The sequence below is a fragment of the Scyliorhinus canicula genome, chromosome 7 (assembly GCF_902713615.1).
Source record: "Scyliorhinus canicula chromosome 7, sScyCan1.1, whole genome shotgun sequence".
Taxonomy (NCBI): domain Eukaryota; kingdom Metazoa; phylum Chordata; class Chondrichthyes; order Carcharhiniformes; family Scyliorhinidae; genus Scyliorhinus; species Scyliorhinus canicula.
Genome location: NC_052152.1, coordinates 142024505 through 142037685, shown reverse-complemented (window position 1 = coordinate 142037685; position 13181 = coordinate 142024505). Strand labels below are relative to the sequence as shown.

Genomic DNA, 13181 nt, shown 5'->3' with positions numbered 1-13181 from the left:
AGAGATGGGTTCCACCCATTATAGGAGGAACCCAGATCACAACGCCTTGCAGGATCTGCACAGTAAGAAATCTTACAACACCAGGTTAAAGTCCAACAGGTTTGTTTCAAATCACTAGCTTTTGGAGTGCAGCTCCTTCCTCAGGTGACCATGCAGGATCTGGTTAGATCTCGTGAGGCACAACGGCTGTTCGCAAACCCGGGGGAGGCCTCTCATGGCATTTACTGGCTGCTTCCCACTCCGATTTCAGCAGGATGCAGCCGCTGGATCACACCTTTGATCTTCCTCATTAATGGTATAATTCCCTTGATGAAGGCTAACAGAGACCCACTAGACTAACTTTTGAGATGAAGTTGAGTAGACCATGCTCACATTCCCTAGAATTTTGAAGGATTAGGGGTGGTCTAAATGAAGAACACAGTATAATAATAATAATTATTATTATAATCTTTATTGTCACAAACAGGCTTACATTAACACCGCAACGAAAGGTCCCTCATCGCCACAGTCCGGGTACACAGAGGGAGAATTCAAAATGTCTAAATTACCGAACAGCATATGCGCAGAGGGATTCCCTTCTGCATCGGGAATGGCGGAGGACCACGGCCTCTGGTGCGGAAGGATAGAGTGCCCCCAGGGCACAGGCCCGCCTGCGGATCGGTGGGCCCGATCGCGGGCTAGGCCACCTGGGGGCACCTCCTGGGGCCAGATCCCCCCCGCGCCCCCCCAAGGACCCCGGAGCCCGCCCGCGCTGCCAGGTCCCGCCGGTAAGGGGCCTACTCCAATTTACACCGGCGGAACCGGTAACAGACGGGCTGGACTCCAGCCCATCGCAGGCTGGAGATTTTGGGCAGCCCCGGAGCCCATTGAGTCACGCCGGACCCCGTCATTCTCCGAGGCGGGTGGCGCGACTCACACCGGCCCGGTTTTTGGGGGGGCGGGAGAATTAGGAGTATGGAGGGGATGGAATTCACACCGAACCCAGCGATTCTCCCACCCAGCGTGGGGTCGGAGACCCCCGTCCGTGCCAGGAAACCAGAGCACCTGGAGGAAACCGACGCAGACACGGGGAGGCACCCAGAGGAAACCACGCATGCAAGGGGAGAATGTGCAGACTTTACATAGACAGTGACTCAAGCCATGCATCGAACCTGGGACCCTGACAATGTGAAGCAACAGTGCGAACCACTGTGCTACCATGCCGCCTGTGAGGTCAGATGAATTTGAAGGCACCTCACCACTGTCAACCCGTCATCCCTGTCACATTGGCTTCATACACCTGAAGCTGTTTTTGTAGGGTTGCTCAATTAGTGGCCAATGAACTTGCTTGCTGTCTAATTGAATATGATGGTTGGGATCTCAAAGTTGAAGGGCCAATAGGATGGGCTCCAGCAGTGGCAATCTGATACCAACCGAGGTGAGAATTGCCGATGCAATTAAAAGAGAGCGACAATGCTCCAAAGAAAGTTTTTAAAAATTCCCAATAAACAGGCCACAGCTGTCAGATTATCATCGTGGAGGGATGTTCCCTCCACTGGACAGTCAGCAGCCACAGCTGCAGCCTAACAGTACAGTTTGTCAAGCGGGGATATCCCTGGTTGTATGGAGTGCTTGCCCTACCCTGGTTTGTAATGGCAGGCTGTCTCCACTTTCTGACCATGTTTCAGCCTTAGTGCGAGTCCCAATCAGGTACTGCTGAGTTGCCTTATGGGCCATTTAATTGGCCTAATAGACTACCTGCCACTTGTGGGCAGGTAGCCAACACCACCCACTGTTCCTCCCAGTTAAAGCAACTTAGTGGCAGGAACATACCAGTAAGCTTGCATGGTACTCTCTGATGTAAATTTTCAGTGCTTCCTGCCTCAGGTTCCATCTCCGTGAATTGAAAGTTCTGCCTATAAGCTTCAGAATCTTGATGGTGCAGATGCTGGAGGGATATTTCCCCTGTCCGGGGAGTCTAGAACCAGGGTTTTTAGGTTATCCATGAAGGTCCTGCCTTCTCAACCTTGTCCCTCGCCTGAGGTGTGATGATCCTCAGGTTAAATCATCACTAGTTAGCTCTCTGCCTCAAAGGGCAAAGCAGCCTATGGTCATCTGGGACTACGGCAACTTTATTTTTTAGACTCAGAATAAGGCATTTAAGACTGAGATGAGGATAAATGTGTTCCCTCACAGGCTTATGAATCTTTGGCATTCTCAACCCTAGGGGACTGTGGATGCTCAGCTGGTGAGTATATTCAAGATTGAGACCAATAGGCTTTATAATATTGATGATGTTCAAGGATATTAGGAGTAGGCAGGAAGGTGGTTTTAAGGTGGAAAATAAGGCAGGATCTTACTGTGTTATGGATTGAGAAGCTGCACGGTCTACTCTTTCTTCTCTTTTTTATGTTCTTATATTCTTCTAATTAATCTCATGGCCATTTTTGCTTAAGTTCAATATAGTACACCTTTATCTTCTTCATAATATGTTCAGAATGAAACTTGCTGATTTAGATGGGAAGCCTGTTTTGAAAAATCGGTGACTGAATTTACATATGAAAATGAGATCCAATTAATATTAGGAGCACAGAAACATTAGGTATAGGAGCAGTCAATTCAGCCCTTTGGGTCTGCTCTATCATTGTGTTCGACCATAGCCGACCTGTACCTCAAATCAATTTCCCGGTTCCATATGCCTTGACAGATGTGAGCTAGATTTTCCGCAGGGACGGTCGGGGGCATGATGGGCAATTTGACGGACCATTTAAAGGTCCGTTGACCTTGGGCAGAAACTTCCAGTCCTGGGGAGGGCAGGCAGGAGCAGGAAATCCTGCCCTGTAACTGAGAAAGATCTATTCTTCTGAGTCTGAAAGTTCCTATTAAACCAAAAGCAACAGCCTTCTGGGGAGCGAACTCCGTATTTTTCTGATTTCTGTGTGAAAACTACTTTTTGATTTTGCTCCGGAATGACTGGCTCTTGTTTTACGATTGTGGTGAAGGTATAATATGTATAATTCACACTGTGCATCACTGTGTCCCTGTGGGCTCCATCTGTGAGCTGTTGCGCGGCTCTGCCCATGGGGGGGAGATGAGGAGCATGTACAGGGCTCCACCCATGGCTCCTCCCACTACCGGCAATATAAAGTGCTGCGGTCTTGTGAGCCTGCCCTCAGTTCTTCTGGTCGCAAGCAGGCTCAGTTGTAAGTCGATTAAAGCCACAGTTTACTTCTACTCGTGTCTTGACTGAATTGATGGTCGCATCAACAATTATGCCCAGATGTTCTTGTTTCGTCCATCCCACCTTGTCCGCACCTTTTCCATATCTACCCCACCAAATCCTTTTAATATTTTAAATCGCATAACCTCCTAAATTCAAGAAAAAAACAAGTCTAGCCTGTGCAAACTGCCCTCATAATTTTATCCTCTGAGCCCTGACATCGATCTGATTACTCTGCAGCATCCTCCTCCATGGCCAATATATGTCCCCGACGTGCAATGCACCAAATTGAACATATGGATGGGCGGGATTCTCCGCCGACGTGATTCTCCGTTTTGCTGGCGCCTTGGGGTTTCCCGATGGTGTGTGGCTGCTCCACAATGGAAAACCCCACTGACCGGCCGACGTAACGGAGAATCCTGCCGGCGGGTTGGGGCAGAAATGTGGCATGGCGGGAGAATCCCGCCCATGGTAACCTAAATTGAGTGCAGTTAAAGCTTTGTATAGGAAAATCATAACTTCATTCCCTTTTTATTCCATCCCCTTAAAGTCTGATATTTCATTAGCCTTATTGATTGCTTTTTGTCCTGTCTACAAGTTTATAATGGTTCATGTACTTGGATTCCCAAATCCCTCACCTGCTCTACAGTTCCTATTTCCTCTCCAGTTTAGACAATACTCCAATGTACTAACCTTGATTCCACAGTGACTGACCTCACACTTAGCCACATCAATGGGTGTAACAAAAGGCAGCCTGATTCGTTTTTCAGAAAATTGGTTGGTCATTGACCTAAAATGGTGAATTTGGTATTTATCCCAACCCCTGACCGTGACAGGTAGAAGGGCAAGGCAAGGGCCTGTGTGAGGTTGAACAGGAATCTTCTTCTGGCCCCTGAAGGTGATTATAATGAGGTCCGACTGTTCAGTGAGGCAGGACATCTGCGTCTCTGAGCTCGCTGGAAGCCCTCCTGCGCTGCTGCCATGGGCGCCTGTGTAAACATCAGGGTTGGCATCTCTTTCTCTTCCACCATAAATGCTGCCTGATGGAAGTGTTTAACAGCATTTTGTGTATTTACTATGTACAATAATAATATAATATAATCTTTATTGTCACAAGTAGGCTTACATTAACACTGCAATGAAGTTACCATAAAAAGCCCCTCGTTGCCACATTCTGGCGCCTGTTCGGGTACTCAGAGGGAGAGTTCAGAATTCTGAGCTGGTACGGAAATTGAACCCACACTGCTGGCCTTGTTCTGCATCTCAAACCAGCTGTCTAGTCCACTGAGCTAAACCAGCCAATAACATAGAGCTTCCACAAAGGGTTTGGAAAGACGGGACTTGTGACTAGTTTGATTTTATCGGAAATTTTGAAAGGGTTGGCATGAATTCATCTAGGCCTTTGTTACCTCCAGAACTGACTTCCTATGCACTCCTGGCTGCCCTCCCACATTCTACCCTCTGTAAACTTGAGGTCAGACAAAACTCGGTTGCCTGTGCCTTAACATGCACCAAGTCCCATTCATTTTACCGCCCGCGTGCTTGCTGCTCTAAATTGGCTCCCGGTTAAGTAATGGCTCGATTTTAAAATTCTCATTCTTATTTTTAAATCCCTCCATGGCCTCATCCCTCTTTATTTCAGTACATCAGCTCCCAAAACTCTTTGTTACATCTGCGCTCATCTAATTCTGACCGCTTGAGCACCCCAGTTTTCATGGCTCCACCTTTGGTGGCCATATTGTTCAGCTGTTTGGGCACAAGACGCAAGAATTCCCTCCACAAGTTTCTTCACTTCCCTTTCTTCCGTAAACACAATTTAAAGCCTGCCTCTTTCACCAAACTTTGACTCATCTGCCATAATATCCTTTTATGTGATTTGTTCTCAAATTTTGATCAATGATGCCCCTGAAGAGCTTTAGTCTGTTCAACCATGTTAGAGGCACTACACGTTGTCCTTGTTATACTGGGTATCACCCAGTTATGGGTGTCACAATGCCAATAGTATTAACTAGCTTCCCTTTCCAGTTGTATGATAAGAGTACAAAAGTGGTCAAAATTCTGGTTGATTACGTACCTTTAAAGCAGATTTCACTTCTGCTGCCACTGAGGGATCTTGGCGGGATTCTCCATTTCTGAGACTAAGTATTGACCCCACGCAGAATTTGTGGACATTTACGCCAGAGAAACTGGCTCCACACCTGGACTGATTCCGCTATTATTAAGGGGCTAGCACCGGTGCTGCATGGAGCACAATCAATTCCAATGAAAAAATTCGCCGCAGGATTCGCCGGATCCATGATTGACACTCAGGAGGCAGACAAGCTGCGGCTGCAGATACACATTACACTCACCACACACACTTATCCCAGCCAAAGCGATGGCACTGGTTGTGCTGGAAGGCGTCTATACAGCTGCTGGGTTGGCTGGGGCCAGAAGGGGTGCCCTGGTGGGGACCTATGCGATCCGTGGCACTAAGTACAAAGTGGGCTGTTAGAGGTGTGTGCGGCTGCATGGCTGCCTTGCTGACTGCGGCAATGATGTTCCGTGCCCATTCACCCAGACTTCACAGCCCCATTTCCTGGTCACCCCCCCCCCCCCCCCCCCCCCACCCCCCTCCACTGGCCTGGCAGGAGACCCCCGGCCAGCGACACAACTGTCAGCAAACTGGACACTTTCTGTACACCCTCTCTCTCCCACAGCAGCCACCATGTCGGTTTCACGATTTTAAAAGCACAAGTGAACCGCGCCGTTGGTAACTCGACCGGTTGGGGGTGGAGAATCACGGAGGCCCCGGAGAATATCGGGTCAGACCCGCTAATGATATGCGTACGATGTCTACTGTTTGTCCTTTCTGGAACGCATTGACGCTGCTGTTGAGGTGCTGGAGCATTGTGATTTGTCGTCAAATTGGCGCAGCGTGAGTTTGGCGTCAGAACCGATTCTCTGCCCAATCGCCTTTCCCGATTTTGGCATCGGCTAACGGAGAATCCTGCCCCTTTTGTTCTGCACATTAATGGTTAAAGATTGTATCATTCTCGTGTAAAGCATAGCAATTGGGCTGAACGTTATATATTCAACATGGATCGGAGGTCAAACCTACTGCGGATTACCATGTACTGTCCACCCTCAGCTGATGAATCAGTACTCCTCCATGTTGAACACCACTTGGAGGAAGCAGCGAAGGTGGCAAGGGCACAGAATGTACACTGAGTGGGCGACTTCAATATCCATCACCAAGAGTGGCTTGGTAGCACCACGACTGGCCGAATCCTAAAGGACATAACTGCTGACTGGGTCTGCAACAGGTGGTGTGGGAACCAACAAGAAGGAAAAATGTACTAGATCCTCACTAATATACTCACCACCCTGCATCAGTCCATGACAGTATCGGTAGGAGTGACCACTGCACAGTCCTTGTGGAGATGAAGTGTCATCTTCACATTGAAGAGACTGTCCATCATGTTATGTGGCACTATTGTGCTAAATGGAATAGATTCATTACAGATCTAGCAACTCAAGACTGGGCATCCATGAGGTTCTGTGGGATATCAGCAACAGCAGAATTGTACTCAACCTCAATCTGGAAACTCATGGCCCGGCCTATACCTTGTTCTACCATTATCACCAAGGCAGGGAATCAATCCTGGTTCAATGAAAGGTGCAGGAGGGACTGCCAGGAGCAGCACCAGGTATACCAAAAAATGAGGTGTCAACCTGGTGAAGCTACAACACAGGATTACTTGTGTGCCAAACAACATAAGCAGCAAGTGATAGACAGAGCTGAGCGATCCCACAATCAACGGATCAGATCCAAGCTCTGCGGTCTTGCTACATCTAGTCATGTTGTGAATGGTGGTGGACAATTGAACAACTCACTGGGGGAGGAGGCTCCACAAATACCCCCATCCTCAATGATTTTTAAAAATAAATTTAGAATACCCAATTCATTTTTTCCAATTAAGGGGTAATTTAGCGTGGCCAATCCACCTAACCTGCACATCTTTGGGTTGTGTGGGCGAAACCCGCGCAAACACAAGAGAATGTACAAACTCCACATGGACAGTGGCCCAGAGCCGGGATCGAACCTGGGACCTTGGTGCCGTGAGGCAGCAGTGCTAGCCACTGCACCACCGTGCTGCCCCCCCCACATCATCAATGATAGAGGAGACCAACACATCTTTGTGAAAGACAAGCGGAGCTATTCGCAACAATCTACGGCCAGAAGTTCCGAGTGGGTGATCCACCTCGATCTCCTCCATAGGCCCCGAACATCACAGATGTCAATCTTCAGCCAATTCAATTGACCCTATGTGAAAGTAAGAAATGACTGGATACTGCAAAGACTCTGGGACCTGACAGTGTTCTGGCAATAGTACTGAAGATTTGTGCTCCCAAACGTGCCGCACCCTTAGCCAAGCTGTTCCAGTACAGCTACAACACTTGCATTCAGCCGGTAATGTGGAAAATTGCCCAGATATGTCCTGTATACAAAAAACAGGACATATCCAACCCGACCAATTACTGCCCCATCAGTGCACTCTCAATCATCAGTAAAGTTATGGAAGGAGTCATCAACAATAATATCAAGTGGCACTTACTTAGCAATAGCCTGCTCACTGACACTCAGTTTGGGATCCATCAGGGTCGCTCAATGCCTGCCCTCATTTCAATATTGGTTCAAAAATGGAAAAAAAGGTCTGAACTCCAGAGGTGAGGTGAAAGTCACTGCCCTTGACAACAAGGCAGCATTTGATCAGGTATGGCATCAAGGAAAACTTGCAAAACTGGAGTCAATGGGAATTAGGGGGAAAACTCTCCACTGGTTGTAGTCATACCTGGCTCAAAGGAAGGCGGTTGGAGGTCAGTCATCTCAGTCCTGGGGCATCACTGCAGGAGTTCCCCAGACTAGTATCTTCGGTCCAACCATCTTCAGCCGCTTCATCAAAGAACGCCCTTCCAATATAAGGTCAGAAGTGGGGATGTTCGCTGATTGTACACAATGTTCAGCACCATTCACGACTCCTCAGGTAATGAAGCAGTCTGTGTCCAAATGCAGCAAGACCTGACAATATCCAGGCTTGGGCTGACAAGTGGAAAATTATATTCACGCCACACAAATGCTAGGCAATGAGAATCTCCAATAAGAGAGAATCAAACAATCATCCCTTGACATTCGGGCGGCATGGTAGCACAGTGATTAGCACTGCTGCTTCACAGCTCCAGGGTCCCAGGTTTGATACCTGGCTTGGATCACTGTCTGTACAGAGTCTGCACGTTCTCCCCGTGTCTGTGTGGGTTCCCTCCAGGTGCACCGGTTTCCTCCCACGCTCCAAAGATGTGCAGGTAAGTTGGATTGCCCTTAGTGTCCAAAAAGGTTAGGTGGGGTTACTGAGTTACAGGGATAGGGTGGAGGTGTGGGCTTAAGTAGGGTTGTTCTTTCCAGGGCCCGGTGCAGACTTGATGGGCCAAATAGACTCCATCTGCACTATCAATTCTATGGTTCTATGATTACTATCACTGAATCCCTACTAGCAACACCCTGGGTGTTATCATTGACCACAAACTGAACTAGACTAGCCATATAAATACTGTGGCCAAAAAAAAAAGCAGATCAGAGGCTAAGAATTCTGTGGTGACTAACTCACCTCCTGACTTCCCAAAGCCTGTCCACCACCTACAAGGCACAATTCAAGAGTGTGATGGAACTCTCCACTTGCCTGGGTGAGTGCAGCTCCAACAGCTCAACACCATCCAGGATAATGCAGCCCACTGATTGACATCCCTTCCACAGGCACTCATTCTCTCCACCACCGATGCACAGTAGCAGTAGTGTGTACCATCTATAAGACGCATTGCAGGAACTCACCAAGGTTCCCTCGGATGCACCTACCAAACCCACAACCACCACCATCTAGAAAGACAAGGGCAGCAGATACATGGGAGCACCACCACCTGGAGGATCCCCTCCAAGTCACTCACCTCCTGGTTGGAAATATATTGCCATTCCTTCACTGTCGCTGGGTCAAAATGCTGGAGCTCCCTCCCTACTGGCACAGTAGGTGTAGCTACATCACATGGCCTGCAGTGGTTCGAGAAGACAGCTCACCACTACCTTCTCAAGGGCAATTAGGGATGGGCAACAACTGCTGGCCTAGCCAGCGAAACCCACATCCCGTAAAAGAGCGATCATACTGGACACACCCCAAACACTGTTGTTACAATTTCCTACCAAGGCAGAGGTGTCTATTACTACTCCATTTGAAGATTTGCTCAAACACACTTTGCTATTCCAATTTATTATCAATAATATGCAGGCTTTCATTACTTTGCAATAAAACCAAATGTTGGCGGATTGATGAAGGAGCGAAGGATTATTACTTCATGCTCCTATAGAGACATTTCCTTTTGTTAGCCCACCTCCCTTCAATGACTCAGTACAGTCCCCACACGTGCACATTATAGCTTAGCTTGCAAGCTGAGTTTTCAAAAATAAACACATTAAAAATTCTAAACTTACTCTTTATTTTCAGGTTAATGTTAGTTTCAGAGAATGAACTGCAGCAGCAGTCTGGAGAGGGTTAATGGTCTCTGCAATTCTACAACACGTTCGGTGGAACCCTGTTTGTGTACATTATATGTGGAAATATATATAAGAATGCTGTTAATTATGAAATAATTTTCTGAAAAATAATTTGGCTGCCTTTTGCTACACACTCCAGTTGATATAAATATTATTCCTGCTATTTTTATAGAACTGTGTATTTTTTTCCCCTTATTTTTCATTCGTATTTTATTATGTTGTGTAGCGTGCAACACTGTTGGTTAGGAATGTGAAAAAAAAGATGCCCAAGGGCTTTTGTGGAAAGCCCTGCCTCTCCATCCATCTCTGCCCCCCCCCCCCCCCCCCCCCCCCCCCCCCCCCCATATACACACACAGATAATGCCTTGTGCATACATGATGACTTCAGTCAGGTTGAGCTTGCTGCTGTCGTGTGTGCTGAGACGCTCCGCAGTGCAGCCTCCTCTTCTGTTTTCTGGATAGAAAGAGGAACCTGACTACAAGCTGAAGGCTCTGGTCCTCTTCCTCATTTCACAGCTACCCCCTCACCCAGGGTACACGACCAGCAGGGAAAACAATGATCAATAATTTGAATGAATGTGATGATGGAGACGGTGGTCCAAATCAGGGTAAGTGCTGGCATTCTATCTTGTTGCTTCATCTCAAAAATTGTTCTGTGTGTGTGTGTATATGTGTCAGAAGCTAGGCTTACACAGGGAGAGAGAGAGTGAGAGAGCCTGCAAGCTAGTGATGTGCCACAGTACTGTATACATGGTTACCATGTTAAGGTCTGTCTGCAGTGCTGGAATGTGTAGCTGTGTCTGAATATGACTGAGGGTGCCATCAAATGTCCTTTCGACTGCTGTCACTATTTAGGATTAAGCAGATTGGTATATAGTACAGATACACTAGAGCGGAGGCAGGGTGACAGCTGTGGTTCTTTGATGTGAAAGATTCGAAGGGGTTGACTACATGACTCCTGCTGATCGTTTACAACCTTTGCCTTTCTGTCTCTCTGTCTCTTAAGGTTCATGATTGTGGACCACTCTTAAAGGGCCACACGATAATCTGCCACAGCCAGGTGACAGCTTCCCTCAAACAACATTTTGAAGTTGCCCCTTAATACTAAATTTGGGGTGGGAGAGTGTTCTGGCGATTATAACAAATCAAAGCTTAAGAGTATATTAAGGATTTCAATAGCTTATATTAAATCTGCTGTTTGCTTTCTGAGGAGAAATGGTGGAGAAATCTGCTTTTTGTTAAGCTGCTAAATGACTGGATGGGAGTCTGCAAATGCGCTTTTTTTTGAGCTGGGAATCAAGTGAAAGTGATGCGATGATTTTAAATGCGGGCTCTGCAGCGTGCGATTGATAACGCAGGAACACACCAAACTAAAAGTGAAGCAAAAGAAAAAAATCCGTCTGTAACTTGTTGTGCCGGTCTATTTGATCACAGATATCTAACAATTGAACATTGAGCTAGTTTCTGAATTGCCCCCTCCACCAAAAAAATTGAATGTACCAGTCACAACCTGTTCCTTTGACAGGTTTCATTAACAGTTATCAGATGTAGTAAAAATCCTGCAGCATTCGAATGTTTGCTCCAGGGTGCTGCAACGGGCAAGATCTTATTTTAACGTAAGATCTTTTTATGTTCTACGGAATCACGAGTCAGACCCCCCAAATAAGAATTTAGTAGATTTTCAACAGCGTTCCCTGGAAGATATCTCCAAGAACCCTTTGATTACCCACCGTAGGAAATTCCCTTTTGCTGCATCACATAAGAAGGTGACTATCTTTATGTAATGAGGTAGCGGTAGTAAGTAATATAGGTTTGTGATGAAGCCTGTGAATGACACTTGACAGATCAAAGTGTCGTTATTAATATTTCTTGATATGGTATATGTTGCAAAATTATATGAGATATCCCTATTTCATGAGTTGCTTACATTCCTGTCTGCTTGGCTTATTTCTGTGACAATGTTTTGTATTCAGAGTATATTTACAATGAAAACTTCATTGGATACTGCATATTGTCAAGATATTAAATTACATAATATTACATTAAACTAGGTCACACATCTCAGAATTTCAAGTCTGTGGATTAAGGAAGAATATTAAGTTAAATTTGGATGTGTGTTCAAAATTCAACCTTCTGAGTCCTTAAGTTCGGTTAAGAAGATCTAAACAGGAGAAGGGTGCATTCACCCAGCAGGGATTGTGGTGTCTAGACAGCGCCAAGTCAGATAACTAGGGCATGCAGCCACATTCAGCTAATAGACAATCTGGGACTGGTCACATACTCACAACTGCACCCAATATGTTGGGTACCTAAGCATGTTAACACCAGAACCACAGAAATATGGTCACCATGTAGCCATTTTGGATAATGTGCTTCCTCAGACTCATACCAAGAGATCTGGATGCAAGCTGCCTGCATCCTGGCGCATGGCATGGAATGGCATACCAGTGTACTTAAAGGAACAGATGTGGGGAAATCGAGAAGCAATTAAGAATAAAAATCTGGAGAGTCCTGTTGATATTGAAACACCAATTGGGTTTTGTAGTCAGGTTAGATCCTGATCATAGAACATAGAACAGCACAGAACAGGCCCTTCGGCCCTCAATGTTGTACCGAGCCATGATCACCCTACTCAAACCCACATATCCACCCCATACCCCTAACCCAACAACCCCCCCCTTAACCTTACATTTATTAGGACACTACGGGCAATTTAGCATGGCCAATCCACCCAACCCAACATGGCTTGTAGGACTCATTGCCTCCTGTGCAATTCGGACATGCATTGTGCCATACAATGCTAGTTTCGACAAGAGTAAGATGCTGTCAGAGGTTTGGCATAAAGAGTAAATTAAATGTCCACCAATTATTTCATCTAAAGTTAAATGTCAAGGGAAGCTTTTTATGACCTGATTGTTTGCTGGTTGCACAACTATTTTCCTTAATACTAAAGTGGTGATTGTGCACTGGCATCCTGCCATTTCAGTAACAGGGAAAAAGATTTCTAGTACTATCGACCTCCTGACCAGAGCTGAGTTCAGGAGTTCACACTGAAGGAACAGTCAGAAGATTCAGTCCCACAATCCAATTAATTTGTAAAATTTGCAAGAAAACATTTCTTCTCAGTTTTTATCACCCAAGGGTGTCTACAGGCTAAATGTGACAGAGTCATCAGGTGCACCTCAAAGAGGCTTGAGGACCAAATTTCCTCAACTCTAAAATCAGACTTTTGTCATAGCTCCTTCAGATTCCTGAGAAACCACTTAAATAAAGGTCAAGACCTATATTTGTGGGGTCCCAACCTTAGTTGAGGTATCTCAGTATGCCTTCTTAAGGAGCAAAGTCTCCAACGGCCTTTACAAAGCCAGTCAGGTCACACAAGGCAAGGTAAGAGTGGACATC

The 13181-nt window shown here is 46.4% G+C and overlaps 1 protein-coding gene across 3 annotated transcripts in view; it reads left to right on the top strand.

Annotated features, from left to right (window-relative positions):
* Positions 1-13181, top strand: part of LOC119969424 (solute carrier family 12 member 5) — a 1634719-nt gene that overhangs the window by 711846 nt on the left and 909692 nt on the right. The window contains exon 1 of one of the 3 annotated variants that reach the window (XM_038803051.1): positions 10144-10387. The exons of the other annotated variants lie outside the window; for them this stretch is intronic. Coding sequence (XP_038658979.1) covers positions 10336-10387 — 52 coding nt within the window. The 5' untranslated portion in view covers positions 10144-10335. Of the gene's footprint in view, positions 1-10143; positions 10388-13181 lie in introns of those variants that run through there. 3 annotated transcript variants of the gene reach the window in all.